At 58.5% G+C, this 26,105-nt stretch overlaps 12 protein-coding genes and 1 non-coding gene across 13 annotated transcripts; 8 read left to right on the forward strand and 5 right to left on the reverse strand.

Annotated features, from left to right (window-relative positions):
- Positions 1 to 186: 186 nt before the first annotated feature.
- On the forward strand, positions 187 to 1,131 carry PSEUBRA_003772 (D-isomer specific 2-hydroxyacid dehydrogenase, NAD-binding; the record flags this gene model as incomplete). The annotated part of the gene is made up of 1 exon (XM_059465158.1): positions 187 to 1,131. The coding sequence occupies one exon, from the start codon at positions 187 to 189 to the stop codon at positions 1,129 to 1,131; it is 945 nt and encodes a 314-aa protein (XP_059321438.1).
- Positions 1,132 to 1,208: 77 nt separating this feature from the next.
- On the reverse strand, positions 1,209 to 3,656 carry PSEUBRA_003773 (uncharacterized protein; the record flags this gene model as incomplete). Its single annotated transcript, XM_016436861.2, has 1 exon — positions 1,209 to 3,656. The coding sequence occupies one exon, from the start codon at positions 3,654 to 3,656 to the stop codon at positions 1,209 to 1,211; it is 2,448 nt and encodes an 815-aa protein (XP_016291776.2).
- Positions 3,657 to 5,392: 1,736 nt separating this feature from the next.
- On the forward strand, positions 5,393 to 5,477 carry PSEUBRA_006476. The gene is given in 2 exon segments: positions 5,393 to 5,429; positions 5,442 to 5,477. It is a non-coding gene; the product is annotated as a tRNA-Ala (tRNA).
- Positions 5,478 to 5,898: 421 nt separating this feature from the next.
- Positions 5,899 to 7,269, forward strand: PSEUBRA_003774 (RNA recognition motif domain protein; the record flags this gene model as incomplete). The annotated part of the gene is made up of 1 exon (XM_016436837.1): positions 5,899 to 7,269. One exon carries the CDS (start codon positions 5,899 to 5,901, stop codon positions 7,267 to 7,269), a length of 1,371 nt encoding a protein of 456 aa, XP_016291777.1.
- Positions 7,270 to 8,159: 890 nt separating this feature from the next.
- Positions 8,160 to 9,641, forward strand: PSEUBRA_003775 (NUDIX hydrolase domain protein; the record flags this gene model as incomplete). Its single annotated transcript, XM_016436839.1, has 1 exon — positions 8,160 to 9,641. One exon carries the CDS (start codon positions 8,160 to 8,162, stop codon positions 9,639 to 9,641), a length of 1,482 nt encoding a protein of 493 aa, XP_016291778.1.
- A 95-nt stretch (positions 9,642 to 9,736) lies between these two features.
- Positions 9,737 to 10,909, reverse strand: PSEUBRA_003776 (Ribosomal biogenesis, methyltransferase, EMG1/NEP1; the record flags this gene model as incomplete). The annotated part of the gene is made up of 1 exon (XM_016436858.2): positions 9,737 to 10,909. One exon carries the CDS (start codon positions 10,907 to 10,909, stop codon positions 9,737 to 9,739), a length of 1,173 nt encoding a protein of 390 aa, XP_016291779.2.
- Positions 10,910 to 11,929: 1,020 nt separating this feature from the next.
- On the forward strand, positions 11,930 to 14,125 carry PSEUBRA_003777 (KilA, N-terminal/APSES-type HTH, DNA-binding; the record flags this gene model as incomplete). The annotated part of the gene is made up of 2 exons (XM_016436842.1): positions 11,930 to 11,956; positions 12,044 to 14,125. The coding sequence occupies 2 exons, from the start codon at positions 11,930 to 11,932 to the stop codon at positions 14,123 to 14,125; spliced, it is 2,109 nt and encodes a 702-aa protein (XP_016291780.1).
- A 286-nt stretch (positions 14,126 to 14,411) lies between these two features.
- Positions 14,412 to 14,956, forward strand: PSEUBRA_003778 (uncharacterized protein; the record flags this gene model as incomplete). Its single annotated transcript, XM_016436849.1, has 2 exons — positions 14,412 to 14,799; positions 14,880 to 14,956. 2 exons carry the CDS (start codon positions 14,412 to 14,414, stop codon positions 14,954 to 14,956), a joined length of 465 nt encoding a protein of 154 aa, XP_016291781.1.
- Positions 14,957 to 15,512: 556 nt separating this feature from the next.
- Positions 15,513 to 17,741, forward strand: PSEUBRA_003779 (uncharacterized protein; the record flags this gene model as incomplete). The annotated part of the gene is made up of 1 exon (XM_059465159.1): positions 15,513 to 17,741. The coding sequence occupies one exon, from the start codon at positions 15,513 to 15,515 to the stop codon at positions 17,739 to 17,741; it is 2,229 nt and encodes a 742-aa protein (XP_059320586.1).
- A 116-nt stretch (positions 17,742 to 17,857) lies between these two features.
- PSEUBRA_003780 (Molybdopterin binding domain protein) lies at positions 17,858 to 19,867 on the reverse strand (the record flags this gene model as incomplete). The annotated part of the gene is made up of 1 exon (XM_016436865.1): positions 17,858 to 19,867. One exon carries the CDS (start codon positions 19,865 to 19,867, stop codon positions 17,858 to 17,860), a length of 2,010 nt encoding a protein of 669 aa, XP_016291783.1.
- A 389-nt stretch (positions 19,868 to 20,256) lies between these two features.
- Positions 20,257 to 21,516, reverse strand: PSEUBRA_003781 (Src homology-3 domain protein; the record flags this gene model as incomplete). The annotated part of the gene is made up of 1 exon (XM_016436868.2): positions 20,257 to 21,516. The coding sequence occupies one exon, from the start codon at positions 21,514 to 21,516 to the stop codon at positions 20,257 to 20,259; it is 1,260 nt and encodes a 419-aa protein (XP_016291784.2).
- A 1,140-nt stretch (positions 21,517 to 22,656) lies between these two features.
- On the forward strand, positions 22,657 to 23,973 carry PSEUBRA_003782 (Ribosomal protein L2 domain 2; the record flags this gene model as incomplete). Its single annotated transcript, XM_016436835.1, has 1 exon — positions 22,657 to 23,973. The coding sequence occupies one exon, from the start codon at positions 22,657 to 22,659 to the stop codon at positions 23,971 to 23,973; it is 1,317 nt and encodes a 438-aa protein (XP_016291785.1).
- Positions 23,974 to 24,082: 109 nt separating this feature from the next.
- On the reverse strand, positions 24,083 to 25,654 carry PSEUBRA_003783 (Acyl-CoA-binding protein, ACBP; the record flags this gene model as incomplete). The annotated part of the gene is made up of 1 exon (XM_059465160.1): positions 24,083 to 25,654. One exon carries the CDS (start codon positions 25,652 to 25,654, stop codon positions 24,083 to 24,085), a length of 1,572 nt encoding a protein of 523 aa, XP_059320587.1.
- Positions 25,655 to 26,105: the final 451 nt, after the last annotated feature.

Consider the following 26,105-nt stretch of genomic DNA (forward strand, 5'->3'; position numbering starts at 1 on the left):
TTTCATCTTGCTTTCTCATGTATGCGCGATGTGTGATGGGACAGATTCGCTATGAGACGACGCCCCCGGAAGGGGCTATCAATCTTCGGGGTAAGCCTGTCAAAGGGTATAAGATCGCTCACAGACTCCTCGGTGTTCTGATCGATCACACTCACAGCATGCTCTCGATGCCGCTTCCCTCCGACGATGCTCAAAGTGGCCGTTCTTCCCTCGTCGGAGAACTGCCTGCCGGTCTCGACCCTCATCTCGTCCCTCCCTTATGACCTCGCCTCCTCGCTGCACGTCCAATCCTCCGCCGACAGCTCGACCATAGCGCTGCTGTGGCTACCTACCCTGGCCTTGGGCAATACTTCCTCTGCCCTTCGTGCAGTGCTCTCAACCGCGCCCAACATCCGTTTCGTTCAGCTGCCAATGACGGGCGTGGACGACTTTCTCCCCCTCATGCGCGAGCTCAGAACTTCAGGTAGGGAGGTGGTGTGGTGCTGTGCCAAGGGCTGCTATGGGGGCGTGGTGGCGGAGCATGCTCTCGCCCTTTGTCTGGGCCTGCTGAGGGGCTTGCATCGCTCCCCGCCGGCGGCGGGGAGAGAGGTGGAGTCGATGATCGGCAGACGCGTGGTGATCATCGGTGCTGGCTCTATCGGTGTACGCGTTCGCACCCTCTTACACCCTTTCGAGTGCCAGGCCAGCACAACGACATCGTCCACGACGAAAGAGCAGCTGCTTCAAGCGCTGGCCTTGGCAGAGGTCGTGTTCATCACTTGCCCCCTGACACCCACAACCCGCGGTCTGTTCGATGAGACCCTCTTCGCGGCTATGCCCGCCAGCTGCGTGTTAGTCAACGTAGCGCGCGGCGAGATCGTCGACACTCGAGCGATGATCTCCGCCCTTCAAGAAGGGAGATTGAAAGGCGCCGCGCTGGACATCGTCTCCTACCCCTCAGTTGGCAGGGAGGAGCAGGAGAGGGAAGTGCAAGAGCTGGTGCAGAGGGGGAAGCTTCTTCTGACGCCTCACTCGGCGATACCGACTCAAATGATCCCGGCGCTGCTGGGCGAGAGGATCAGACATAATCTGGAGGTCATGGTAAACGGCGGGACGTTTGCGGGTCAGGTGGATGTAGAGACAGGTTACTGATCAAGCTCATTCTGTCAAAAACGTGTGATGCATGTGTGTGATTGAAATGCTGAGCAACGAATCCAATGAGGTGGGTTTCACGACTTCTTTGCTTTCTCCTCCGCTTTCTTCTCTGCCAGTGCCGAGTTGCGACGCCTAGCGATCAAGCCGACCGTCTTGATACGCGGTCCCCTGTAGGGGGAGAATGCGCCTGTTTCCGCTTTGCTTTTCCGTTCCTTGTTGTCATTCTGCAGCAGATCGGGCACAGCAACTCTGGAGTCCGCATCAGCCGTGGCGATGGAACAGTGGGTTGGGATCCATCGATAGGCGATGGGGATATCAAGGCTCAGCGCTTCCATGTCCAACAGAATGCGCACGAGGAATGCGTCGGGTGGCAGAGATGTGCGTCGACCGCGAGAGTTCCAGCCGATGCGAGCGACGACTGCTTCCAAGAGCTGGTTGGTGGAGCGCAGGTGCAGGTTCTCGACAAATGTGACACGATCGGGCTGCTCGGAGGTGCTCGCCTCCGGGACGATGCCTCCACTGATCGCTTCCGGACGTGCAAGAGAGTCGCAAGGATCCGCTGACCAAAGAGGAGATGAGCTCCTCTCGTACGCGGCTCGCCTGTGGCCACGGCGAAGCTGTGACAGAAGTTCAGAACGCGGTCTGTAGTTCCTGCTGCGCTGCACCATGCCTACTCGACGACCGAAGACACCCAGCAGCGCGTCGTAGAACCTCGAGTCAGGTTGCACTCTCGAGGCCTCTTCAGCGTCCGCAGCAGCCACAGTGGGCAGTGTCTCGCTTTGATCCTTGCGCATCCAGCTCTCCACCCTCTTGCGTCGCCAACTCGACAGCTTCTGCGACATCTGCCAGTGGTAGACGAGGAAGGCATACTCTCGCTTGGCCAAGAGCTGTGCAGCCCTCCAACGAAGACCCTCTCCGAGCTCGCCTGCGCCGGGACTCGTGCTTCCATTTGGCCCGAGTCCTCCAGTATTTGAGCCGCGACGAAGCGAGGCGGCGATGTTCCAGCCTCTGGCGTACTGTCGATGAGCGGTGAGCTTCGAAGACCTTTGCGGAGCTGTTCGCGATCTGCCAAGGGAGAGCCGCTGCCGGAGCCTTCGCGGCACGGGTGCGACCTTTGGCGCCTTTGCCGCTTCGTTGGCCAAGACGCTCATGAGGATGGTGGCAGCCTCGACAGGAATCTTCCAAGGAACCGCGGCAACGTCGTTGGTGGGCGACTGCAGCTCGCTCTGCAAGCTGGTTCGCTTGATGAGACGCCAGATGCGCAACACCAGGCCCGTCTTGCCGGCTTTGGCAGCGAGGTTGAGCGACGCTGTCAAGACGTGCGGGTTGAGGATGGCGTGCCTGGAAGCCTGGTTCGCTTTAGGTCGCAATGTCGCATCCCTGTGAAGCTGCAGCGGATCTGTGGCACGTTGGCGTCCGTGGCGCTTCTTGTCGAGCGCGGGATAGATACGCATGACCAGTTCCTTGACGCCGATGTGGCCGGGCTCGTGGCGGTAGCGACGCAAGAACATGGACGATGCAGTCACATACTGCAGAAGCGAGACTAGGCGGTAGGAGTCGGCCTGGACCACGGCATTGTCGATCTGCTGGAGCATGGGTCTGATCGGTTGAGATCCAGTCTTGGCCTCCGGAGCAGCATCCTTGTTCGACTCGGACTGACCAGCGACGGTCCCTGGCGCGCCAAGGTGCGGTTGTTCTGGACGCGTGGTGGTCATGACGGCGCGTGCCAGCGCTTCGTAACGCTGTGTGGTGGCCTGACGCAAGATCGTGTTGAAGGTGACCGCGTCTGGCTCCAAGGATGGTTGACGACGCTGGGTCATATGCTGAAAGACCTCTTTGCAGGTGGATGGCGATCTGAGAACGGACAAGGCGTAGTGGACAAGCTGATTGTAGACCGCAATGCCCAGAGGTGGCCTGACGACGGGATTGCCTCCGATGAGCAGGCTGCCAGCAGAGCGCGTCTGTCCATCTGGTAGTGATCGCATATATTCGCCTAGGAAGTATCGGATGAGCTGTGCTGCATCTTGCAGCTTGCGCTTTTCTGCAGCATCGAGTGCTGCCGTGGGATTGTCGAGCAGCGTCGTCTTCTCGAAACGACAGCACGCCGAAAGGATCCAAGCGATCTCGGGAGCGCTGGCCATCGGGGGCAAAGGCAGACGACCGCCACGAACTAGGCGTAAGAGCTCGACGAGCGAGTCGGCATACTCGCCACGCTTCGTCTGCAAGGCGTGCTTTTCGTGATCAGAGAGCTGAGACAAAAGGTCAGGCTGGATACGGTTCAAGAGCTCTTCGAGTTGCTGCAAGGAGCGTGTGATCTCGCGAAGAGCTTGCGAGCTGGGCTTGCCGATCTCAACGATCAGAGCAGCTTGCCTTCGAAGCAAGGGGTGTGGTCGCCGTACTTGACGGTGAGCATTCCACCAAGCTCGAAGTTCGGCAGCGAACGTCTGCACGGCTAAGAAGGGCTGGCCAGAGGCAATCATAGCTCGGATCAGAGCCGTCTGCGAAGTTGTGGATCTGGCCATTTGGCTGATGTGCATGGCAGCTGCCAGAGAGATTGCAGCGTCGAGATGTTGCTGGGACTCGAAGCGGCGCGTGGGTCGAGGACTATATGGAGACGGCGCCAGTGTCAATTGCGAGATGACTTGTTGTGTGATGAGCAAGAGATCGGCTGGTGAGGACGATGCTATTGTTGGACTCGGATCATCGCTCGGAGCGGAAGTACCTTGAGCTTGAGACTTGGGCTCGACGTCCAGAGCTGGGCCTGGGCTCCAACGAAGCTTTACGAAGAGATGGCGGATGACGTTGGCGGCTGCGATTGGCTGACCCGCGGCAGAGAGGTAGAGAGCGCAGTCGGAGACGGTTTCCGAGATGGAGGCACGAGCTGCTCTCGAGTGCGAGCGCGATGTTATGCGGCAAGCTTGCAAGACAAGACGCCGACACCGCTTGACGAGAGCGTCGGCATCTGCGATCTGATCGTGCTGCACTGAACGGCGTAAAGCAGAGCATTTGCGACGTAACGACGACAGAGCGGCGACTGAAGCCTCAAATTGGTCTGAAGCTGGTATGACCGATGGGCCCTCGTCCTGTGTTGGCTCTGTGGCTAGTATTTCTGCTTCTAGATGACTATTGGCATCCTGTTGGATTAGATCGTTTGATTGAGGGTGGTCGATGAAGTGGTGTGGTGGCTCGTAGTGGTGGCGCAAGAAGGTGAAATTTGGCTCGTGCTGGCCAGGGAAGTGTGGCTCGTTGTCAGTATGAGCTGTGAGAGACTGCTGCTGTGCAGCGGCGGCGGCGGCGGCGGCGGCGACAGCGCTCGTCGGTGCGAGGGATGATTTGGATCGAGCGAAGGTGTTGTGAGTGAACTCGAGACAAGATGGTGGGTAGAGGAAAGAGAGGTGATGCGAGTTGATGCGCTGAGACACAGAGTGACTGTGCGTACCGAGCGACGATGACGGAGCTGAAATTGAAGATGATGCAGCCTGAGGTGGTATTGGTGGTATTGGTGGTGGAGAGGGCGCGCTCGAGGCAATCATGGGAAGCCTCGAGGGGCCAGCGACATTGTGTGGAGGCAGCTGAGCTCGAGCTGTACGATGTGAGGGACAAGCTCGACGACCACACGCATCGAGTGCGCTGGAGAGGGAGCCCTTGTGACGCATGGGCGTATCATCTGCCGAGGACGAGAGCAAGCGTCACGCTCTCTGTCCTGGTCTCGATGATGCTGTGGGCTGAGGAAAGAAGCAGCGGGCTATCTTACGAGATGCATGGAGCTTTTGTATATGAGCGCGGCCTGGCGTTGACAGGGTCCGCAAGTATCAGAGATGTGTCCTGATGATGCTGATCATGGAAAGTATGCTGAGAGTCAGGAAACACCGAAGTAAGGAACGCGCTTGCTGGCAAAGCGAATCCTCGATTGATGATTGATGTGTTGCAAATGGTCGAGGACGATCGAGATTTGCTGAGTCTCCACGATGCTGTGCGATGCGATGTGACCGTGCTTAGTGTGATGGATGAGGGTGCTGAGCAACACTTTGAGAGCAATGTGAGGATGATTGCAAAGCGCTGCCCAATGACCAAAAAGGGCCGACCCACCTTTCTTCTCAAAAAGTCACACACGGAACAGCCAATCCCTCGCCCCGACCCTGTCCACCCGAGCAGAGCATGGCTAAGCCAACACTGACCGAGTTCCGCGGTTGCTTCTTCACAGGGCCGCTTGTTTGACGCTATATAAACGCAATAAGTGTTCTCCTCATGCATCTTCGGGGGTTTAGCTCAGTTGGTAGAGCGTTCGCTTAGCACCTTGTCTAATTTGCGAAAGGTCGCGTGTTCGACTCATGCAGTCTCCAAAGCCTTCTTTTTTGACCCGGTCTGGCATGCTTATCTGCACTGACGAGCCTTGTAAGCATTTGACAGCTCGCCAGGCCGTTGCCCGAGATTCCAAAAAACAACTGAGAAAAAGCAAGTTTTATTTTTTCACCGCCGTCGCCGCCGCCACAGGCAAGAAGGGTCCTCTTTGGCCATGGCTCTCTGCTGTCTGAGCGCTCTAACTCCACTCATGCAGCTCGACCGTCGAAAAATTTCGTCTGAGCCGTCCAAATTTGCGTTTTCTGAGCCCAATTTTTCATTTCTTCCTCTGCTTCTTCTCGAGAGCGCAGCAACTTCAGCACAAGCAGAGCCATCAGTCAACCTCGTCCCTCTTCTCCCTTCCTTCCACCTTCCATCACCCTTTCATCCAACACACATATTCCCCCTCTCCGATCACACAAAATGGCCAAGAAGGACAAGTCTACCAAGGTCGCCGCTGCCGCCCCTGCGGTCGACGCAAAGAAGGACAAGAAGGACAAGAAGGCCGCCGCCGCCAAGACCGTCGAAGAGCCCAAGGCCAACGGCGTCGACAAGAAATCAAAAAAGGACAAGAAGGCAAAGAAGGAGCCCACCCCCGAGCCCGAGTCCGAGTCTGAGTCCAGCGACGACTCGAGCGACAGTGACGACGACGACGACGAGTCCGACTCTTCGTCCGACTCTGACTCTTCCGACTCTGACTCCAGCGACGACGAGGTCGAGGCTGCTCCCCAGACCAACGGCAAGGTTGCCCCTGCCGCTGCGGAGGCCAGCTCGTCTTCCGACTCCTCCGACTCTGACTCTTCGTCCGACTCGGACTCTGACTCTTCCGACTCTTCCGACGACGACGAGGATGCCACCCCTGCCGCTGCCACCGACTCCAAGAAGCGCAAGGCCGACGAGGAAGCTCCCGTAGCCAAGAAAGCCAAGACCGAGGACGGCGCTACCGCTGCTGCTGCTGCTCCCGCCGAGCTCGCAGAGGGCGAGACCAACCAGGTCTGGGTTGGCCAGCTCTCGTGGAACGTCGACAACGACTGGCTCAAGTCCGAGATGGAGGTCTTTGGTGAGGTTACCAGCGCCCGTGTCCAGCTCGACCGTACCACCGGTAAGAGCCGTGGCTTCGGCTACGTTGATTTCGCCACCGCTGCCGCTGCCAAGAAGGCCTTTGAGGAGGGTCAGGGCAAGGAGGTCGACGGTCGTGCTATCCGCCTCGACCTCTCCACCCCCAAGGGCGATGTCACCGAGAACCGCGCCAAGAAGTTCAACGACCAGCGTTCCGCTCCCTCCTCCACCCTCTTCATCGGCAACCTCTCCTTCGACATCACCGAGGACGATGTGTGGAACGCCTTCTCCGAGCACGGTGAGGTTTCCGGTGTTCGTCTCCCCAAGGACCCCGACTCGGGCCGCCCCAAGGGTTTCGGTTACGTCGAGTTTGCCGCTCAGGAGTCCGCACAGGCTGCTATCGACGCCATGACCGGTCAAGAGCTTGCTGGCCGTCCTCTTCGTCTCGACTTCTCCACGCCAAGAGACCGCCCTGATGGCGGTGCCGGTGGCCGTGGTGGCCGCGGTGGCGGATTCGGTGGCGGACGCGGCGGTGGACGCGGTGGCTTCGGTGGTCGCGACGGCGGCCGTGGCGGTCGTGGCGGTGGACGCGGCGGTGGACGTGGTGGCCGTGGTGGTCACGATGGCTCGTTCCGTGGCATCCCCCGCGGAGGCGGATGGGGTGCCCGCGGCGGCAGCGCACGAACTGGCGGCGCCGCTGAGTTCGCCGGCAAGAAGATGTCGTTCGACGACTAATCGTGTCGCTTCAAGCTGACAAAATACCAGCGTTCAGCACACGTTGAACGCCCACAAAAGCGCTCTTCCTCCCTTGCCCTTCCTCGCCACTTGGATCTCTAATCACCTACACTCCTTTCAGGCTTGGGAAGTAATGGAGGATGCCCACATGTCGCACGTCATCTCTCCATCTTGCAGATTCTCATTCGTCCCTTTAGCGTCTATTCGTCTCTGTTCTTGCATCTGTACCTACACATCTTCTACCAGAGGGCCAATTACTGTAAATGATTCACACACACGCTCCCTTGTTGCTGGTCACTCTCGTCGGTCGCTTGCTCCTGCTCGGTCCCTCGCAGCTGTACGCTATCGCTCGTTCTGATCAACCCATCCCAGCGCAATGGGCTCGGAGGGATAACGCAGCTCTTCAATGGCAAGCTCAGGTTTTTCAAGTCATCTCGTTTGTCCGTCTCCGTGTGCATGAAGGGTTCTTGAGGTTGTGAGGGATGGTCATCTGCCGCAAGAAATTACTGAGCTCACGAGCATAGTGTGTCGGCGTAACAAATTTGCAAAAATGGGGCGTAGAGTGACGTGATGAGCCGGCGACACACAGAGTTGTATTGCCGGTGCGCTTTGAGAGGAGATTAGGTGACGTCGGCGCAAGAGAGATCTTCGCACGGTCATCTTGACCTCTTCACACGACATCGTCTTCTTCTACCAACGTCGAAGAGATACAACGAGGGTCTACCATAGAGAGCAGTCGTATGACTCTCCTTCCCACACTCACCTACAACGCCGCCCGATCCATCCATCACGGCCGCAGCAAGCTCCTTACCGCACGCTCTGTCTCGACGCTCCTTGCGACACCGCCTACCCCATCTTGTAGACAACGCATCCCTCGACCGATCCTCAAGATGTCCCAAACGCCGACAGTCCCCCAAGCGGGCTCCTTCCCCTCCTTTACAACCGTCAACTTCTATGCCGGCTCCAAGCTCAACCGTCTCTCATGGCTCCGCACCTCGACCGAGTTTCTAAACTCGACCATCGCATCGCCGGAAACGCGCTTCGTGGTGATGAAGAACAACAACCCCTTGTGCCACGCTTCGGGCGAGGACGAGGGGCTGCTGGCGACGCTCGGGTGGGACGAGGTGAAGCCGTACATTCTGGAGAATGTCAAGGCCTCGGGAGGGGCGCAGGCCGAGGAGGGGGATGCGCTTGTGTTCGGTCCCCAGGCGTACGGGCTCAAGAACGGTGGCGAGGTCGACCGGGACTTTGCCCGCGCTACGGATGGCGTGGGACCGAGCAGGCTCGCGCTGGTCTTCTTGGGCATTGACGAGAGCAAGTTGAGCGAGACCTCTCTGCCCGGTCAGATGGCCAAGGACACGAGCAAGACCTCGGATGCGGCAAACTCGAACGCTCCCCCCGCCGGGACACCGTTCTTCGCACTCTCCCTTACCTACCGCCCGCCCTTCCTCAAAGACGGCGAAGCGTCACCCATGCAGGCCCTGCTGGAGAAGCTCGAGAACGAGGAGAAGTACGACTTTATCGACCTCCGTGCGTCCTCCCGTGCTGCCACCTGGCCTGTCGAGGACGCAGCGATCGTAGCCCAATCCAAATCGCTACTCGACTGGAACGAGCGACACCAGTACTGCCCTGGTTGCTCGCGTCAGCAGTACTCGCTGTGGGCGGGGTACAAGCGCGGATGCTCCTCCTCCCTCGGTCACGCTGCTCCCGGTTCCGACTTCTCTACCTCGTTCTTGTCCGGCGGAGCAGCATCGTTCGAGGAGGACGGCAAGGGCGTCTGTCCCTCGACGAAAGTGCTGAGCAACTTCCACTACCCTCGAACCGACCCGGTGATTATCATGGCGATCATCTCGCCCGATGGCGAAAAGGTGTTGTTGGGGAGACAGAAGAAGTGGCCGGCGGGCTTCTACTCGTGTCTGGCAGGATTCTGCGAGCCGGGCGAATCGTTCGAGGAGGCCGTCCGTCGCGAGGTGTTGGAGGAATCCGGAATCAAGGTGGACCAGGTCATCTACCATTCCAGCCAACCCTGGCCGTATCCGACCAACCTCATGGCGGGCTTTTACGGCATTGCAAAGAGCGACAATGAAAAAGATATCCGGTTGGACCTGGATAACGAGTTGGAGGACGCGCGGTTCTATACGAGGAAGGAGATTCTCGAGGTCATCGGGAGCAAGGAGAGGAGTCACTTCACCAAGCAGGAGCTCGAGAACCTGGACAAGGAGCACAACGATGACGCAGAGGTCAAGGAGAAGAGGAAGCAGATCAGACTGCCACCGCAGACGGCCATCGCCAGAGTGTTGGTCGAGGCGTGGGCGAACGGTCAGGCTGTGCTGCCGACCCACATGGAAGGCTTTCAGAGGACACGCATGTAGAACTTGACCCCCACAATAGACTCGATGGAATCACACACACACACACACACGCCGATGCGATCGTTTAGAAAAATATTGCATGCAAGAAGACGAACTCATACGACACCCCAGAAGTCCTCCAGCGCACAACAGAATTTGCCGCACGCAACACTGGCGCTCAAGGAGTATTCCGAGATACTGATCTTCTCGTCGACCACTCCGTCGGCAAACGTATCCTTTCCGTGTGCCATCGCTCCTACGAAAACGGCGATGCTGTGGCCCTCAGGAATGCTAGGCAGGTACCCGCTGAGTCTCTGCACGGGTGAGTCGAACGAGAGCGTGATCTTGTGTGTTCGCGCCGGGAAGTGCTCTGTCACCGGATTCTTGATCACCCTCAACAGCTTCTCGCTTCCACCGACGGATCGGATGCTGAGTTTGTGCAGAAGTTGCACCATGAGACCCGAGAACCTCTTGAACGTGCGTGGAATGCGGACGTGCGGGTTGACCTCGATGAGCACGCCTTTCGCGGTGTGGATGTACACCTGGAGCAGACCGGCCTTGTTGAGCGGCGAGTCGAGGAGCGTGAGCAGGCACTGGTGGGTGATGTCGGGTCGGGCTTCGGCGATGTCGCGCCCCATCTTGGCGAGCACGCGCTGGTGATCGTCGCAGTTGAGAAGGGCGTACTTGTCACCGCCGTCCTTGTTGTTGCGTCCGCCGCCGCCGGGACCACCTCGGGAGGCGGAGCCCGTGGAAACTTTGTAAGTCTCAAGACAGGCTTGTTCGAGGACGACGATGAGGCGCGGGGTGTTTTCCTTCTCTGTGGCGGTTTTGGGGACCTTGGGAACCTGGGGGACGAGGGAGGAGTCGACGCGCGATCGCTTGGCGCTGTTGGCTTTGGCTGCGGCTGCCGCAGACGAGGAGGCACCGTTCATGGCGGCGGACGAGGACGAGCTGGCGGCAGTGTTGGAAGATCCCGGCATGGCAGTGACAGGTTTAGGTGGGAGGGCGTGTCGCATAGCAGGCGCAGCTGCCTTTGCAGAGGCGCTTCCCGAGGAGTTCGAGTTCGAGTTGGACGAGGCTACGGACGCAGCGTCGCTCTGGTGCAGTCTGGAATGCATGGATGATTCAGCGTGGTTGCTCGAGTCTGCTGCTGCGGAGCGTGCCGATGGCGATGTATCACGGGGTGAGTGTGGAAGCGGTGCGATAGGGCGGTAGGTGGTGGCAGGCGCAGAACGAGTGGTCATTCGGTCGTCCTCCGAATCCGAGCCAGCCGATGAAGCCGATGACATTGCGCAGGCTGTAGTTAGAGCTGAGGAGGGTGGGAAAGTGGGCTTCTGCGTCCGTGCAAAGTCGGCAGCTGCGAATGCAAGTCCAAAAAAGCTTGTCTATGCGTGGGAACAAAGGTGGCGCCGTGAGAAAGGTTTCCGTCGGTTCGAGGAGTTGCGCTTCTGGCTAGACTTGCGGAGAGAGTTCCTTGTCGTGATGTGATCTATAACAGCTGATGGATGTAAGAAGGTCGAGATGGTCCAGAGCCTATGTCGCATCGTTTGCCTGCCTGTTTGACATCTCACCCTATCAAACAATCAACCTTGTCCAGCCTCGACCAGGTGACCGCTCGAGGAGACTCGACCCTGAACTGCCAGCCTAAATTTTCTTCTGAACAAAAGAGCAGCCTTGGCTGAGAAAGGAAAAAAGTCGAGAGCTGCAAGCAAAAAAATGCTCGGCTGCTCGCGTGAGAGGGCAACTATTAAAAAGTCTAATTTCTCGAGCCTCGACGTGAATCCTCTTGTCGGCCGGCTAGGTAATATCGATTGGGACTGTTAGTTGAGAAAACGCGACCTCAAAGGGCTCAGCGACCAACACTCGGCCGCCTCGCCTGGAAGAGCCAAAAGTCGCGTCACGAAACTCGAGAGGGAAAAGAGCCATTTTACACCACGGACACTCACAAGTTCAGAAGCTCAGACCGAAGCGCTGCAAGGCAGAGTTGCGCAGAGCCAAAGATTCCAGCCTGACACAAAGCTCATCCGTCGCAGCGGGCAAGCCAGGACGCAACCAACACTTTCCAGGTCAGCTTCAGCGTTTCATCCGACAAAGCGTTCTGCTACTTCACTTCCTCATTATCTCGATCAGCGGTTACCTACCACTTGCCCAACAGCTTCCTCGCACACACAAGCCAGTCAATCATTCCCGCAGTGCTTCTTTGCGATCGCCTCACCATCCGATCAAGTTCCGACCATCTGCACGCCCATACGATTGCGAATCGCGCGCATCATCCAGTCTGACCCGCGCTCCAGCAGCACGACGACACCATGAGCGGCGACAAGACCATCTTCAAGGTGAGTAGCGATCACTTTCGCGCTCAATTAACGCATCAGTGTACTGACTCGCTTCTATCTTCCTCTCCTTGCCATCTGCACTCACAGGCCACCTACTCGGGCGTGCCCGTCTATGAGTGCATCATCAACAATGTCGCAGTCATGAGGAGACGCTCCGACAGCTGGCTCAATGCAACCCAGATCCTCAAGGTCGTCGGTCTCGACAAGCCGCAGCGTACCCGTGTGCTCGAGCGAGAGATTCAAAAGGGTGTCCACGAAAAGGTACAGGGCGGTTACGGAAAGTACCAGGGCACTTGGATCCCCCTCGACATTGCCATCGAGTTGGCAGAGCGCTACAACATCCAGGGTCTTCTCCAGCCTATCACCTCCTACGTCCCATCAGCTGCCGACTCGCCGCCTCCCGCTCCCAAGCACACCATCTCTACCTCCAACCGTACCAAAAAGGTTCTGCCCGCCGATGCAGGCGCTCTCGGCCGCTCACGACGCGCTACTAGCATCGAGACCGAGTCCGAGGCAGTCGGTGCTACCCAGAACAACGCTTCCGAGGGCAGCATGAGCCCGTCTCCCAGCGACATCAGCAGCTCGTCTCGCACACCCAGCCCTTTGCCTGCTGACCGTGCCAACGCTGCCTTTGCCAACCAGTCTACTGCCGGCTTCAATGGTCGCGAATCCAACAACCAGGCCAGATACGCCGACATTATACTTGACTATTTTGTCACCGAGAACACCACCGTCCCCTCGCTCCTCATCAACCCTCCGCCCGACTTCAACCCGGACATGAGCATCGACGACGACGAGCACACCGCTCTCCACTGGGCTTGCGCCATGGGTCGCATTCGTGTCGTCAAGCTTCTCCTTTCAGCTGGCGCAGACATCTTCCGCGTCAACACAAACCAGCAGACCGCACTCATGCGCGCCACCATGTTCTCCAACAACTATGACCTGCGCAAGTTCCCCGAACTCTTCGAGCTGCTTCACCGGTCCATCCTCAACATTGACAGGAACGACCGCACCGTCTTCCACCACGTCGTCGACCTCGCTCTCAGCAGAGGCAAGCCGCACGCTGCACGCTACTACATGGAGACCATGATCAACCGCCTCGCAGACTACGGAGACCAGCTGGCCGACATCCTCAACTTCCAGGATGATGAGGGCGAGACGCCACTCACCATGGCTGCCCGCGCTCGATCCAAGAGGCTCGTCAGACTGTTGCTCGAACACGGTGCCGACCCCAAGATCCGCAACAAGGAGAGCAAGAACGCGGAAGACTACATAATCGAGGATGAGCGCTTCCGATCCTCGCCCTCGCGCACCGGTCCCGCCGGTATCGAGCTCGGCGCGGACGGCTTGCCCATGCTGCCCACCTCCTCCCTTCACACTTCCGAGGCGGGTCAACGCACCGCCGGCCGTGCTGTTACGCTCATGAGCAACTTGCTGCACAGCCTCGCGGACAGCTATGACAGCGAGATTACCGCTGCCGAGAAGAAGCTCACGCAGGCCCACGGACTGCTCAAGCAGATCCAGACCGAGATTGAGGACAGTGCCAAGGTGGCCGAGGGTCTGCATCACGAGGCCAAGGGTGTCGAGGAGGAACGCAAGCACGTCGATTCGCTGCAGCTTGCGCTCAAGCACGGCATCAACAAGCGCGCACGAGAAGACCTCGAGCGTCGCTGGACCGAGGGCAAGGAGGCGATCAAGCGCGCGAGACTGCAAGCTGGTCTCGAGCCTGGAGCGCTCTCTGCCAGCAATGCGGGCAACACTCTTGCTGGTGAAGCGGGCAAGGACGACGCCAAGAAGCTCCTCGACCCCCTGCCTGCAGGAACAGACCTCAAGACCGCCATCGCTGAGCTCAAGCAGCAGCTCGGCCAGGTGCAGCAGCAGGAGAACCAGCTGGTGGACACCTTTGTCTCGCGCGCAAGGGAGCAGGGGACAGGACGAACCATGGCTGCGTACAGGAGGCTCATTGCAGCTGGATGTGGTGGCATCGCTCCGGAGGAGGTAGATGCGGTGGTGGGGGTGCTGTGCGAGCTGCTGCAGGAGGGACACGCCGGTGCGGGAGCAGGCGCGGGTGGCGAGGGTGCGACGGGTGACGAGAGGGCACGGGATGCGGCCATGATGTTGAAGGGCGCAGGGGCTGCTGCGCTTGCCGCGAATGCGGGTGCCGCGTAACCTGCCTCGCTCTTTGTCACGCCGTTGAGATGTTTGTACCTGTAAGACTGCTTCGTACTCCGCTTGCCTTCCGTCCTTGATAGCGTGTGCTTTGTGTGCCGATTGAGAGCAAGTACGAGGAGCAGTATAAGCAGGGGGAAGGTCTGGAGCCGTCACGTGATGCGTTCTAAAAAGTCCCCAGATGTTAGCAACGTCTGGCCGGCACTTTTTGGCAAAATCCACTTCTTCTCGACACCATCTCCCTCGACCTTCATCGACATCATCATACCCTGCACCGCCGCTCAAGATGCTTCGACGGACACTAGCGCTCTTCTCGGAAGCCACGCGCTCCACTCAGGCATCCTCGTCTGCGGACATCCTGACCTCGCATCTGTCGAAAAAGCATCTGCCACCTACGCTCGCACGAACGGCTCAACCTCACAAGAACCTCTACCAGCTGCTGTCCGCGCTACCGAACGACGGAGTCGGCACAAGAGTCCGACAGCGCCGCTGGGTGTCGAAAGGTCTGGATGTGGAACACGACGTGGATCTCAAGGCACACGTGACCGAGTTGCTCGAAGAGGGCGCCAAGGAGACCAAGGACGAGGGTCATCTGTGCTATTGGGAAGTCACCAAGGTCAGGTTGAAGGATGGAGGGAACCATGGCAAGGCTTGGGGAAGGCTCGTTTGGAGAGGTAAGTGCCCGGAACTCAGAGAGCTGATGTGCAAGATGAGATGGATCACTGACGTTGGTTCCTTTGACTGCTTCGTACAGGCAAACCTATTACACAAGCCGACAAGGGCGAACGCATCCCAGGCGCTCTCAAATACTGCTGGAGCTCTGCGCACTGAGCGACAATCTTCCAAGCGAAGAACTCTGCCCACCTTCCCCGTTCGCAACTGTACTCTAGACGTCGCTGCTCGGCTGTTCATCGTCACGAGCACCGGCTACCCTCGCACCAAAAGCATATCTTTTTTCGCAGCCTTATCCACGAGCTCGGGGCTGAACTCAGTTATGGAACGTCTCCGCTTAGTCGATGGATCCAGACGAGGATATTACACGGCTCGCTGCGTCGGGAATGACTGCGCTTTGGGCCAGGCGTCATCACAAAGCTAGAGACGGTCTAGGAATGCAGCTTGTGAGAAGGAGATTTTGAGCTTGAGAGGAGTGAGATCAGACTCTAACACTTTAGCTGAGAAAAAATCGACTAGGCCTCCACACTTTGACCCTCAAAAAGTCACGAACCCTGAGCAACGCGCGACACGCGAAGGTTTTAGGCTCAGTCATGCTGTGGATCCTTCCGACCTCGAACCAACACCTTCCTCTAGTATCCCACACACGCTCTCTGACACCGACCGTCTTTGCAGATTGACGAGGCAACAATGCTGCAGCATCGCAGGTAGCATGATGTCAAGGCAAACGGCGTCAGGGCACGCCGCCAACAACTCTACGCCTTCCTCGTCCTCCTCCTCGTCCTCGGCAAGCTCGATCAAGCCTACAGGATGGATCAGGTCGACATCAGCATCCAGATCCGCCTTGAGCGATCGCACAAACCTGCCGTCTGGTTCAAGGAGCACTCCGCTACGTTCACTTCCAAAATTGACGGTGCAAAGTGCTGGCAAACGTAGCACACCAGTGACAAACGGAGCTGCGAGCAAGCAGCAGAAGCTTTCGCACTTCTTTGCGCCCAACACGGCCCCTTCAGCAGTTCCCAGGGGTACAGCAGCGAACTTGGCGCGGTCGAACACATTCCAGGATTCGCCGAGTCTCGTGCGTGCGCGAGGAAGAACCGCCAGTGTCGAACTCGAGGCGAAAGGGTTGCCGGTTTTGGAGGATGACGAGCTGGAAGCGCGAGCCGCCTCGCTGCTTCGAGGCCGGTTTGGCAGCGTCACGCGCTCACTCAACCCCAGTAGATCGTCAACACCTGTTCGTGCTCCGTCTCCTCCCAGATCAGACCCGGAGCCGGTTCGTCGAGATAACCACCGTCCCATGCAGCCACCACCGTCAGTACAAGCACGACGCCAACCACACCCTCGCATCCTTCAAAGCAAAAGCACACCACCACGTCCAGCACGAGTAGAGCAGCAACCTCCCTCTTCCTCGCCGACCTTTGAGCCGACCCTGATGGCGGAGTCTCTGTCCAACTTCACGCCACCCGCCTGGGAGAAGAACTACAATTCGAGGATGGCCTTGTTCAAGCGGCTGGCTGGAGTATCGAAAGACGAGATCTTCGAGACCGAGAAAGCGAACATGGCGCATCAGGTGGCCAAGGCGCACGCTCGCATGCAACCTCGCTCGCCTACGTCGCCAAGGAAAGGAAGAGCAGCGGAGCAGCAGAAGGCAGCGTCGCCACGAAAGAATCGGATCAAGGAGGCAGCCGCACTGGCTTCTTCGCCGCAGAAGCAGGCGGCATCACGCCAGATCGAGGCAGTGTTGAGGTCTCCGAGGACAAACCGACGGATCTATGCGCTAGAAACGCAGCTCGGCGGTGGATCGTTGGCGGAAAGGTCGGTGAGTCTGCAGCCGATGAGGTTGCGACTTGGCGATGAAGCAGCTGGGCAGCGCCGGGCGGTCTCAGAGGCTAGACACGATACTGCCGGGCCATCGACCTTTCGCCAGAGTGTCGTCATTGACGACTCTTTCGCGCCGAGGACGGCAGAAGAGGAGGAAGAGTCCGAGACTCAGCCGTTGCCATGGCCAGCAGAGGGCAACGGACACGACCTCGAAGTGGACGTGAATGCAAATCGCGACGAGACCCAGCCACTTCCATGGGAGGAGGAAGAGGAAGAACAACTAGACGCGCCCGTCAGACCGACAACAAACGGTGCACTGCAGCAACCTGAAGACGATCTCCAAGCAACCATACTAGAGGTGCCGCCGTCCGACGATGAAGATCTCCTCCAGCAGAAAGTCTTTCCTTCCTCGTCCTCCTCGTCTGCTCCCTCGTCCCCGTCACCCTCGCCTACCCGCCTACCCTCAATACAGCGTGCAGACCTTCGAGGAGCCTCGTCTCCCGCAAAGCGTCAACGGATCAAGCACGAAGAGGAGGACATCACCATGGCATCGCCCACATTCTCTCGCTCCCAACGCCCTAGTCAGACTCTGCCGCTCCGTTCGCTTCCCACCATCAGCCCGATCTCTCTCGCGCCAAGTTTGACAGGCGGTGCAGATCGATTCGGACAGATCGTAGCAGCGCTCAAAAAGGGAGAGCGACGACAGAATAACGGAATGCAGCTCAACCTCAACTCGTTCGTCTCGTCGTCCAAGGTCAAGGCTGAACCTTCGGAAGCAAGACGGGAGGGATTAAGCGAGGACCTGGAAGACGTCCTTTCCGACGACGACGATGACAGTGGTGACACAACTGTCACCAATCTCATTTCGAGCTATGCAGGCGGAGACGCCGAGACGGACGAGACGCAACCCCTTCCATGGGACTCGAGCCCGACACAGCTAGAACCCGCGTTGATTCGGCCGCGGATCCTCCCACTCCAGTCAGCCGGTAGTTCGCCCTTGAGAGCATCCCAACGCACCACAGCTTCCAGCACGAGCAGCAGCAGCAGCGGCATCATCCCGAGCCAAACCAACCTCAACGCCGAGGGCAACACCCAGCTGCGCACCTTCTTTCACGATTTGTAGACTCTTTCGCCTCATTCACACCATCATTTGAAACGCAGACACAAAGACGCAATTGACGCATGTCGCATGACAACAGACAGAAGTGCGGGTGTGCATGATCGAAGTTTGCTTCCAGATCAAATGACAGGACCGAGCAAGATGGCCTCCGCCCTGCTCCCCACGCCCAACACCCTCATTCCCGGGGCCGACAACGCCGGTAGCGCGATCAGCGCATTGGCACTGGCCATGCTATGCATCCCACTACTCCTCTGACTGCCCGTACTGTACGCCACCAGACCCTTGTCCCCTTCACTCCTCACCACAACTCTGTGAAACTCCGGTCTGGGATCCAAGCGCATCTCGCCTCCTAACACCACCTCCACTTTGGGCAGGTTCCACTGCGACTCGCCCTCCGCCGTGCGTGTTGGCGCGTAGCCGGCCCACTTGCGCAGGCACGGCAGGACGAAGACGTAGAATGTCACCAGTGCGGACGCTGGATTCCCCGGCAGAGCGAAGACGACCTTGTCATCGCCGATGGTGGCGAACGTGGTCGGTTTGCCCGGCTTCATGGCTACGCGGCCAAAGTGGATCTTGCCAGACAGGGAGCGCTCGATGAGTGGCTTGAGCAGGTCCGATTCGCCCATGGACGTTCCACCTGTGGTGAGGACGATGTCTGCTTCCGAGAGCCCGCGGCGGAGGGCGGTGAGGGTGGTGGGAATGTGATCGGTGACAATGCCCAGATCGAGTACGTCGAAACCAAGACCGGTGATGGCTGCGCGAAGGGAAGGTCGGTTTGCGTCAAATACCGTGAATCCCCATTCTGCCCCCGCTGGGGAAGGTGAAGAGGTGGGGTCGATGAGCTCGTTCCCCGTGCTCAGGATCGCCACTTTTGGCTTGCGGTATACTGTTACAGAGGAGCGACCGAGGAAGGCGAGCGTACCAATCTCCCCACCCAACGCGCTGATCGTTGTTCCCTTGCGAAGCACCACCTGCCCAGCCTGGACATCGCTTGCTTTGGCCCGAACGTTCTCCCCCACATCCACCTGGGCAAGCACCGCCACCCGGAACTCTTCACCATTCGCCTCGGAGACCAGCTCGGTATCTTCAACCATGACCACTGCGTCCGTCCCAGCAGGCAGGCCTTGACCCGTGTTGATACGCATGATTTCACCTGGTTGCAAGCCACGCCTTTGGACAGTGGGCAGCGTCACCACGTCATACTCTCCCGCTGGCGTGGCGGCAGCATTGACCGCATATCCATCGACATTGGTCGTGGGTCCCGGGGGCAGGTCGGTAGTGGCACACACGTCTTCCGCCAGCACGTGACCAACCAGCTCCGTACCCACAGGCAGCGTCACTGTGTGGGTGGGTGCGGGCGTGTGCTCTGCGATCAGCGAGAGCGCCTGTTCCAGCATAAGCAGCGGATAGGGCGACGAACGGTGGCGTAGACTCGGCCCGGACGTGGGGTCGATGGTGCGAAACTCGGAGTGTTCGGCGGGGGTCGTGCGTGGTTTGGGTGCCGAGTGGGCGTGCAGCCCTTTCCCGTGGTGGTGGTGATGAGCACAGCCGGTATCGGTCGCAGTATCCACCGTCCCAGCGGTAGCTCTGTGTAGACTGCCTTGCATCTCTTTGTGTTTCCTCTCCCCGGACCCGCCGCTGAGTAGCTCCAATGCGTGCCCTAGCAACCCCCCGCCGAGAAGCACCTCCATGCACTCCTTCACAGCCTTCGGGCTCCCCGGTAGCGCGACGATGAGCGACTCTCCTGCTCCGTGCTCGCGTTTTCGAATCCCAGTGACACCGCGGGAGAGAGCGGCGAGCGGCGTTTTGGTCAGGGAGAATGCGGTCAGTGCGTGCGTGAGCGCTGGTGTTTGGCGTCTGATCAGTGGCGTTAGGGCTTCAGGCGTTACGTCTCGGAGACCGAACCCCGTGCCGCCGGTGGTGATGACCAGGTCGAAATGGGATCGATCGATCATCCCTTGTACTGTCGAGCGGATGGAAAGCAGGTCGTCGTGGCAGACATCGCGGGTGATGTCGGTGAAGCCAGCTTCGGTGAGGAGAGTGGAGAGGATGGGTCCGGAGCGGTCCAATGAGGGATCGGACGAGGCAGTGTCCGAGACGGTGAGGATGCCCACCCGATACGAAACCATGACGATGAGGTGCGGGATGATGTGACCGAAGGTCTCCGATGAAGATCGTGCGGCAGGGGACGGTGTGGTTGGTTCAGGTCAAGGTGGAAGTGAGAACAAGTGAAAGATAACGCACGCACCATCGAAATCGTCGACCAAAAATCAAGGGTCCACCACCCCGGGCGAGGAGCGTGAAGCGCGATAGCGCCTTCTTCCGTCCGCCAAAGTTTGACAGTGTGATCCAAGTCTCAACGCTGCAGAGCTCACAATCTTCGCGCTGCGGGAACAATTGAGACAAGTGGACTGCAAAGGCGCATCCGTGCATTGGTACAAGGGCCATCTCGGCGCAAAATTACAGACTTAGTGGAACAGGGTATAGTGATTGCCTCTTGCGCAGGAACATTCCTCCATCATTCTGGCAGCGGAGCGGACCATTCCAGGTACGTGGCTGGCACAAGACCCTTGACGCCCTCATCGCCGTTCGTGACTGCGATCGCCCAACCTCCTTCCAGTGAGCCCACGACGTGCACCACATCACCCGGCTGAACTGCCAGCTCGTGCTCCGAGACCGGGTCGAACTCGTACAGCACTTTGTATACGCCTTCTGGCACGTTTGCGTGATCGCCCTCGTCGCCGTCGAATTCATTTTCATCTTCGGCGCCTTCAATGTAGAAGTCCTCGGCCGCGTCTGAGGCGTGGTCGTGCTCGTCCATTTCGTCTTGACTAGTGGATGCTTGTGGTTCGGGAAGCAATTGTCCGTGGTGACGAGGGTCCTCGGATGGGAAGGCAAAGTCGCGCACGTGGATGGAGTGTATCGAGTCTTCCACATCGTCGTCGTTTCGGGCTGTCTGGAAGCTGACGGTGGATTCCGGACGTGATGACTTTGCGTCGTGACCAAGTCCCGAGTTGGCAGCACGAGGTTGGGACGCCGTAGAATAGCGCGACAAGTTGGTCGCACCGCTGTCCGTCGATGCAGCCCCGCTGCCGGATGGCGCTGATGCGCTCTCTGTCAGCGGCGAGATAGCGCTCAGCCGATGCCGCGAGCTTGAAGCAGTCGACACCGGACGGAGGGCAGGAGAGTGGAATGCGTTCGAGGCCTGCGAGCTTCGTCTGGATGGCGACGTGGCAGTGGAGGCGCTGGCGATCTTGGACGCGGTCTCGGGACACGATGGCAGAGACGGTGGTCGCGTGGGTGTCGAGGTGCCCGGAACAGCTATTGGGTTGAGGAGCGGGCGCTGCGAGCTGGCTTCTGCTACTGTGGGAAGTGCGCGAGAGTTGGAAGAAGGCGAAGATGTGGCCGGCGATGTAGATGAGGCGGATGATTGCTTGGCGTTGCGTCCAGCTGGAGGAGACTTGAGCCTCCAATCTTGCCCCTCCTCTGGCGAAGGGACGAAGCCGCCGGAAGGACTGGGATAGAGCGTGTCTGCGGGACCAGGTTTTGGTGGAGCCATGGTCTGCGGGGATGGCTCGTTTGCTTGGTCAGAGGAAGTCTGAAGACCGAGAGAGTCTATTGCATCGGATGAGAGTGGGGTTGAGTTGACGCGGCTGAGCTCAGGTGTGATGCTGGCGGTTGATAGAAAGACGGCGTCGGCGGACCTGCGATCTGACTTGGGAGATGCCAGCTCGAGGTCGGCATTTGCAGCCTTGAGTCTTGCCTCTATTGACGGCATGAGGTAGGATTGACGCTGCCGACACCGGTCTAGCGGTGAAGCTGAAACGTCGTTCGAGGCGTGAGCGAGTCAAGTAGCGGTATGCAGCAGTACGACGAGGGGGTGCCCCGACCGGCGAATTCTGTTCGAGCTACAATGGTGCTGCAGACGAGGAGCTGGTGTGTGTTCCCTTGTCGACTCGCTTGAGCCCCCTTGATCCGTATGCGCAGATGACGCGCAGGCTTTGTCGGCAAGAGTGATGGGAGGTCCGCGATGAATGAATGGAGTGGGGTTGAGAAGAGAGATGGAGGGAGCGAGATCAAGCCAAGATGAAGGATCAACGACGCCAAACGCGCTCTCCAAAAAAGGCGATTTTGGGCAATCCTGTCAAAATTAAAGTCAAGCCGCCGATCCCTTTGCTGTTTGGGCGCAATCACCAGTCTGAGACACATCAGACCCTCGGCAGCCGGCGGGGTAAAGATGGTCCGGTGCCCATATGCTCTCCTTGTCCATGAGCGGCTATCCGAGCGTTCATATGAGACGCACACACTGATCGCATGAGGCGAATGGGCAGTTAACGCACTCACGCAACAATGGTACCGCTAACTTCGTTTGGCGCACAGCCGCGTCCATGTGACCGCGTCCTACCGCGACCTCGACCCTTGTACCACACAAAGCTTGGCGAATTCATTCAGGCAAACCCAGCACAGCCAGATCCATCCACAGCACCATGTTCGCTTGGTTCGCATGATCAGGCTCGTCCTTGTGTCACCTTTCAAGACCGCTTCGGGGTCATTCTCGTGGACTGATGGGAGCAAAGTCGCTTGATCACTGTTCACGGCCGAAAGTTTCAAAAAGATAAGAAACGCTGTTAGACCTTTGTAACTTCGATTTAAAATATTCGATCTCAGCCTGTCGCTTTGAGAAGAAAAGATTTTGAGAAGTCGGGCTAAGCAAAGCGACCTGCTCTAACGATCTGGACACGATCCACTCTTCCATCTCACTCGCAACTCTCCTGTCGTATCACCGCATACCGCCCTCGTCAACAGCGAAACTTGCTGTCGCTTTTCCCACCAGGCAGGACTACACCATATCCTTGCTGTGCGGTTGATCGCGCCCACCTTGCTCTCCATCTAGATCCAAACTTACGACGACCCCGCCATGTCGAGTACCAGCACAACCTCGGGCGTCATGCGCTCACTGCGCCATCTCAACAAACCAATCAAGGGCACAAAGTTCGCCGTCAGAGCGCCTTCGCATGCCGCACACCGTCCCAAGTTCGTTCAGCCCAAGGATCGCGTGCCCTTCTGGAACATTGTTCCGGGTGATCATGTCAAGCTCAGGTGTGGCCGAGTAGGTCAGAAGGAAGGTCTCGACTCGAATGAAAAGATCCGCGGCGAGGGAATTGTGACCAGCATCGACAGGCAAAAGAACTGGATCTGGCTCAGAGACGTCGACGACAACAACAAGCTCGCACCAAAAGTCCTTCGCCACATTGTTCCTCGCTTTGTCGACCCACTCGACCCAGAAAAGGGCTACGGACCCAACACTACCGAGATCCCTCGTCCTGTGCACTACTCGAACGTCATGCTCAAAATTCCTGGCTCGGATCAGTACGCGGTCCGCCTTTCGCGCTCAGCAGCAAAGTACGACAGACGCAAGGGCATGTACATGTGGAAGCGATTTGCAACCATCAAAGCCTCCGACGAGAAGTTTTCCGAGACCGGCAAGGCTTTCGAAAAGGTCGAGGTTCCCTGGCCAAGTCTGCCTGGCAAGCGCAGACATCTGGACACCACCATGAGCGATCGAAATGTCGTCGAGGGTGAGTCGTGGGCTCCATGGAGGCCTGAGGACCCTGTTTTGCTGCCGGAGCGCAAAGGCGTCACATCACCACAGTCCGAACGTCGAGCAGCGCTTCTCACTCTCGAGCGCAAGCAGCTTGATGCAGAGAAGCATGCCGGTCCCTCCGCCGCTCCTGAAGACGCTTTTGGCACCTACGCTGGTTTTGCACAAAAGTCTCGCGTCAAGCCACCTCCCATCGCTCAACCTCCGACACCAGCAGAGACCGTTCGCGGTCGCACGGATGCCGCTTCGGAATGGGCCAGCGGCGACGCCATCGAAGCACATCGTCGCGAGGGTGGTCTTTCGTTCCTGTGGCGTGACTACCTTGACGTTGCCCCACAACAGGGCCCTGCCAGCGGAGGTAACTGGGGCGAATTGCCGCCTACCACGACTAAGGGCGGGCTCGATGCACGCAGGAGCAAGCGCGATGGCCGTCTCACCGACGGTGTGAGTCGGAACGACGTCGACCGCATGCCCATCGAGCTGCTCATGGCCAAGGATCTGACCAACGAGCGTGGTCTCAAGTGGAGGATGAGGAGGTGGAAGGACAAGCAGGTCGAGAACCAACAGGATGCACTCGAGATGCAGCGTTCGAGATCCGAGCTGCTCAAGGAGTTGGACGCTCTCAAGATCTAGACTGTCACTTTCAATCTTGGTCTCACACCCTGCAATCTCATCCTACTTGACACAAGCATTTGAATGGATGAAGCGCACGGTGCTGTGAAGATGTCTTATTTCTGGCGACTCATGCGTTTGCGGCCTCTGCAACAAGCTTCTTAGCCGTTGGCGATCTCCTGAGAACCGCCTGCTGCAACCTTTTGAGCAAACGGATCATGACCAATGGATCTCCCCTCCCCGTGATGCGCTTGAAGCCGTACAAGAAGAAGCTCGAGACGAGCACAAGGCTGATGACGTCTAGCGCCAGTCTTGCGCTGAGATTGACAAGTGCCACCAGAATACGAACGGGCGAGGTGAGCAGACTGACGGCGGCACTGGTTCGTTTGTTGCCTGCACCACCCTCGGCAAGGAAGCTGGGCGCCAATGCTTCGGTTCGTTGACCGCGCGAGACGACATTGAGACCGATGAGTTGTTTGACATCGTCGACGATGTTCATGATGGCATTGTAGATGTAGGTGCGACTCGACTGGTTTGGACGTCGAGGGTCATCGGCACCGCCAGCTGAGGAGCGAGACTCGACTCGATTGAGACGTTCGTGGAGCGCTGCGAGCGATGCTTGGATGGATTGGAGAGCGGTCTCCATTTCGGCGCGTGGTGGACGCTGAGCGGTGCCTGCATTGGACGGTGGCCGAGGTGGGTAGACAGGGACCGGGCCGGTGCGTGTGCCTACGGAACGGCCGCCGACCGAGGAAGCGGCATACGTGCTGCGCTGGTAATGACCGGCTTCTCCTGGGCGAGGGTAGTTGGATCCAGCCACCGAAGCTGCTGTCGACTGTGGTCCATACTGAGGACGTGAATAGCCGCCCTGCAAAGATGGCGGTCCTCGAGATCGTTCGAACTGAGCCGATGTCGAGACGTGTGAGCGCGAAGGTGGACCTCTGCTGTACCCCTCTGTGGCCGAGATGGAGCCTGCCCTGGGCTGCGGACGGTACGACTGAACCGAAGGTGGAGCGTGCGAGCTTGGATGGCGAACGGGCGCCCTGAAGGGGCCAGGCTGAGTACCAAGGCGGTCATCTGGGGAAGACTCGTCCTCTGACTCGGACGCCATCGGCGTTCTACCGGGGGAGATAGCAGCACCACCGCCTCCGCGAGTGGCAGCTGTGCTTGTGCCAGTGACGGAAGGAGCATCGGGAGCTAGATGGCGAGGTGGGTTAGGTTGAGATTGGCGAGAAGGACCGGAGGTGGGCTGATGCAAGCCTGTAGGATCGAGACGTTGCTGGTCATCTGTGTCGGTATCGGTGATAGACTCTTCATCCGAGTCGACTTGGGCCAGAGAGCCATCCATTACGCGCTGGGCGACCTGGCCGGAGAAGTTTTCGAGTTCTTGAATGAGCGCTGAAGCTTGTGGTCGGTCACTGTAACGTCGCAAAATGCGGAGCATGGACTCGACATACATCTGCTTGGCATCCCTTGGCGGCAAGCCGCTGACTTTGGTCCATGCATCCCACTTTGCCCTCCCGAGCATGTCGAGCATGCCTGGCCGCTTTGACGAGACGTCGCCCTCGGTAGCTTGCTTGTAGAGACTATAAAGCGCCAGCTTTTCCTCGTAGGAAGTTTGAATTGGTCCTGATTTAGGCAGCGACTGGACCATGTCGACTGTTTTGACGAACAGAGCGTCTATGACGTCTGCGCTACTCATGGTTGCGGCGCTGATCGGCTACGATCGATGGTTGCTAGAAGTAGGAAAGTGGCTGGTGCGTCGAAGTGATTGCGCCGTGGCGGACCCTGATGTCGATGTTTGGTGAGAGTAGCAAGCAACAGCGACCACGTCGCTTGTATCTATGCGCAGCGATGGCTGTGAATCAGCGTGACAGATGGCGTCGAGCGAAGATGGAAGAAGAACGGCAAGCAAGCGAGTTAGTATGCAAGAGCAACAACACTGGCTCGCAGTCATGAACCAAATCTGACAATTTGGCATCTCCAACACATGCTTTTGACCGGCCAACGACGCAACCAACCCCACACGATTCAGCGCCTTTGGCTCGCGAGACGCGTCGATTCGACTCTGAGAGAAAAAGGAAATCGCTTTCAAAACCCTTCTTTGCTTTCGCCGCTCACTCAACTTAGCCGGTTCACCCGACTGAGACAAG

The sequence above is a fragment of the Kalmanozyma brasiliensis genome (assembly GCF_000497045.1).
Source record: "Kalmanozyma brasiliensis GHG001 unplaced genomic scaffold PSEUBRA_SCAF25, whole genome shotgun sequence".
Classification (NCBI taxonomy): domain Eukaryota; kingdom Fungi; phylum Basidiomycota; class Ustilaginomycetes; order Ustilaginales; genus Kalmanozyma; species Kalmanozyma brasiliensis.